General features: G+C 62.2%; 1 protein-coding gene across 1 annotated transcript; it reads left to right on the top strand.

Annotated features, from left to right (window-relative positions):
- Positions 1-200: 200 nt before the first annotated feature.
- On the top strand, positions 201-521 carry LOC121866832 (classical arabinogalactan protein 9-like). The gene has a single exon (XM_042366598.1). The coding sequence runs from the start codon at positions 201-203 to the stop codon at positions 519-521; it is 321 nt and encodes a 106-aa protein (XP_042222532.1).
- The last annotated feature ends 757 nt before the right edge of the window (positions 522-1,278 follow it).

Genomic DNA, 1,278 nt, shown 5'->3' with positions numbered 1-1,278 from the left:
CCTCCCGCCTCCTGTATCTCCCATGCCTCCTGTGTCCTCCACGCCTCCCTGTCCTCCACCTCCTGTGTCCTCCACGTCTCCTGTATCTTCCATGCCTCCTGTGTCTTCCACGCCTCCTGTATCTCCCACGCCTCCTGTGTCCTCCATGCCTCCTGTGTCCTCCACGCCTCCTGTGTCCTCCCACGTCTCCTGTATCTTCCATGCCTCCTGTGTCTTCTACGCCTCCTGTATCTCCCACGCCTCCTGTGTCCTCCATGCCTCCTGCTATCCTCCACGCCTCCTGTATCCTCCCGCCTCCTGTATCTCCCATGCCTCCTGAGTCCTCCCCACGCCTCCCTGTATCCTCCCACACGCCTCCTGTATCCTCCCACGCCTCCCTGTATCCTCCACGCCTCCTGTGTCCTCCACGCCTCCTGTATCTCCCATGCCTCCTGTCTTCCATGCCTCCTGTGTCCTCCACGCCTCTGTCCTCCACGCCTCCTGTATCTCCCATGCCTCCTGAGTCCTCCACGCCTCCCTGAGTCCTCCACGCCTCCTGCCATCCTCACGCCTCCTGTATCCCTCCATGCCTCGTGTATCCTCCATGCCTCCCTGTGTCCTCCCCGCCTCCTGTATCCTCCACGCCTCCTGTCCTCCCGCCTCCTGTATCCTCCACGCCTCCTGTATCCTCCGCCTCCTGAGTTCTCCCACGCCTCCTGTATCCTCCCGCCTCCTGTATCTCCCATGCCTCCCTGCTATCTTCCATGCCTCCTGTGTCCTCCACGCCTCCCTGTATCCTCCACGCCTCCTGCATCCTCCACGCCTCCTGTATCCTCCACGCCTCCTGTGTCCTCCACGCCTCCTGTATCTCCCATGCCTCGTGTATCCTCCACGCCTCCTGTGTCCTCCCCACGCCTCCTGTATCTCCCCATGCCTCGTGTATCTCCCATGCCTCCTGTGTCTCCACGCCTCCTGAGTCCTCCACGCCTCCTGTATCCTCCACGCCTCCTGTCTCCCATGCCTCCTGTATCTTCCATGCCTCCTGTGTCCTCCCGCCTCCTGTATCCTCCACACCCCCTGTGTCCTCCACGCCTCCTGTATCTCCCATGCCTCGTGTATCCTCCATGCCTCCTGTGTCCTCCACGCCTCCCTGTGTCCTCCACGCCTCCTGTATCTCCCATGCCTCCTGTGTCCTCCACGCCTCCTGTGTCTTCCACGCCTTCTGTGTCCTCCCGCCTCCTGTGTCCTCCCACGCCTCCTGTCCCATGCCTCGTGTATCCTCCATGCCTCCTGTGTTCC

Source organism: Homarus americanus, unplaced genomic scaffold, assembly GCF_018991925.1.
Source record: "Homarus americanus isolate GMGI-L3 unplaced genomic scaffold, GMGI_Hamer_2.0 scaffold51859, whole genome shotgun sequence".
NCBI lineage: Eukaryota > Metazoa > Arthropoda > Malacostraca > Decapoda > Nephropidae > Homarus > Homarus americanus.
The sequence above is the reverse complement of the archived record's forward strand: the minus strand, read 5'-3'. Positions and strand labels throughout refer to the sequence as shown.

Coding starts and splice junctions, on each gene's coding strand:
- LOC121866832 (XM_042366598.1), top strand. CDS start 201: ATGCCTCCTGTGTCTTCTACGCCTCCTGTATCTCCCACGCCTCCTGTG.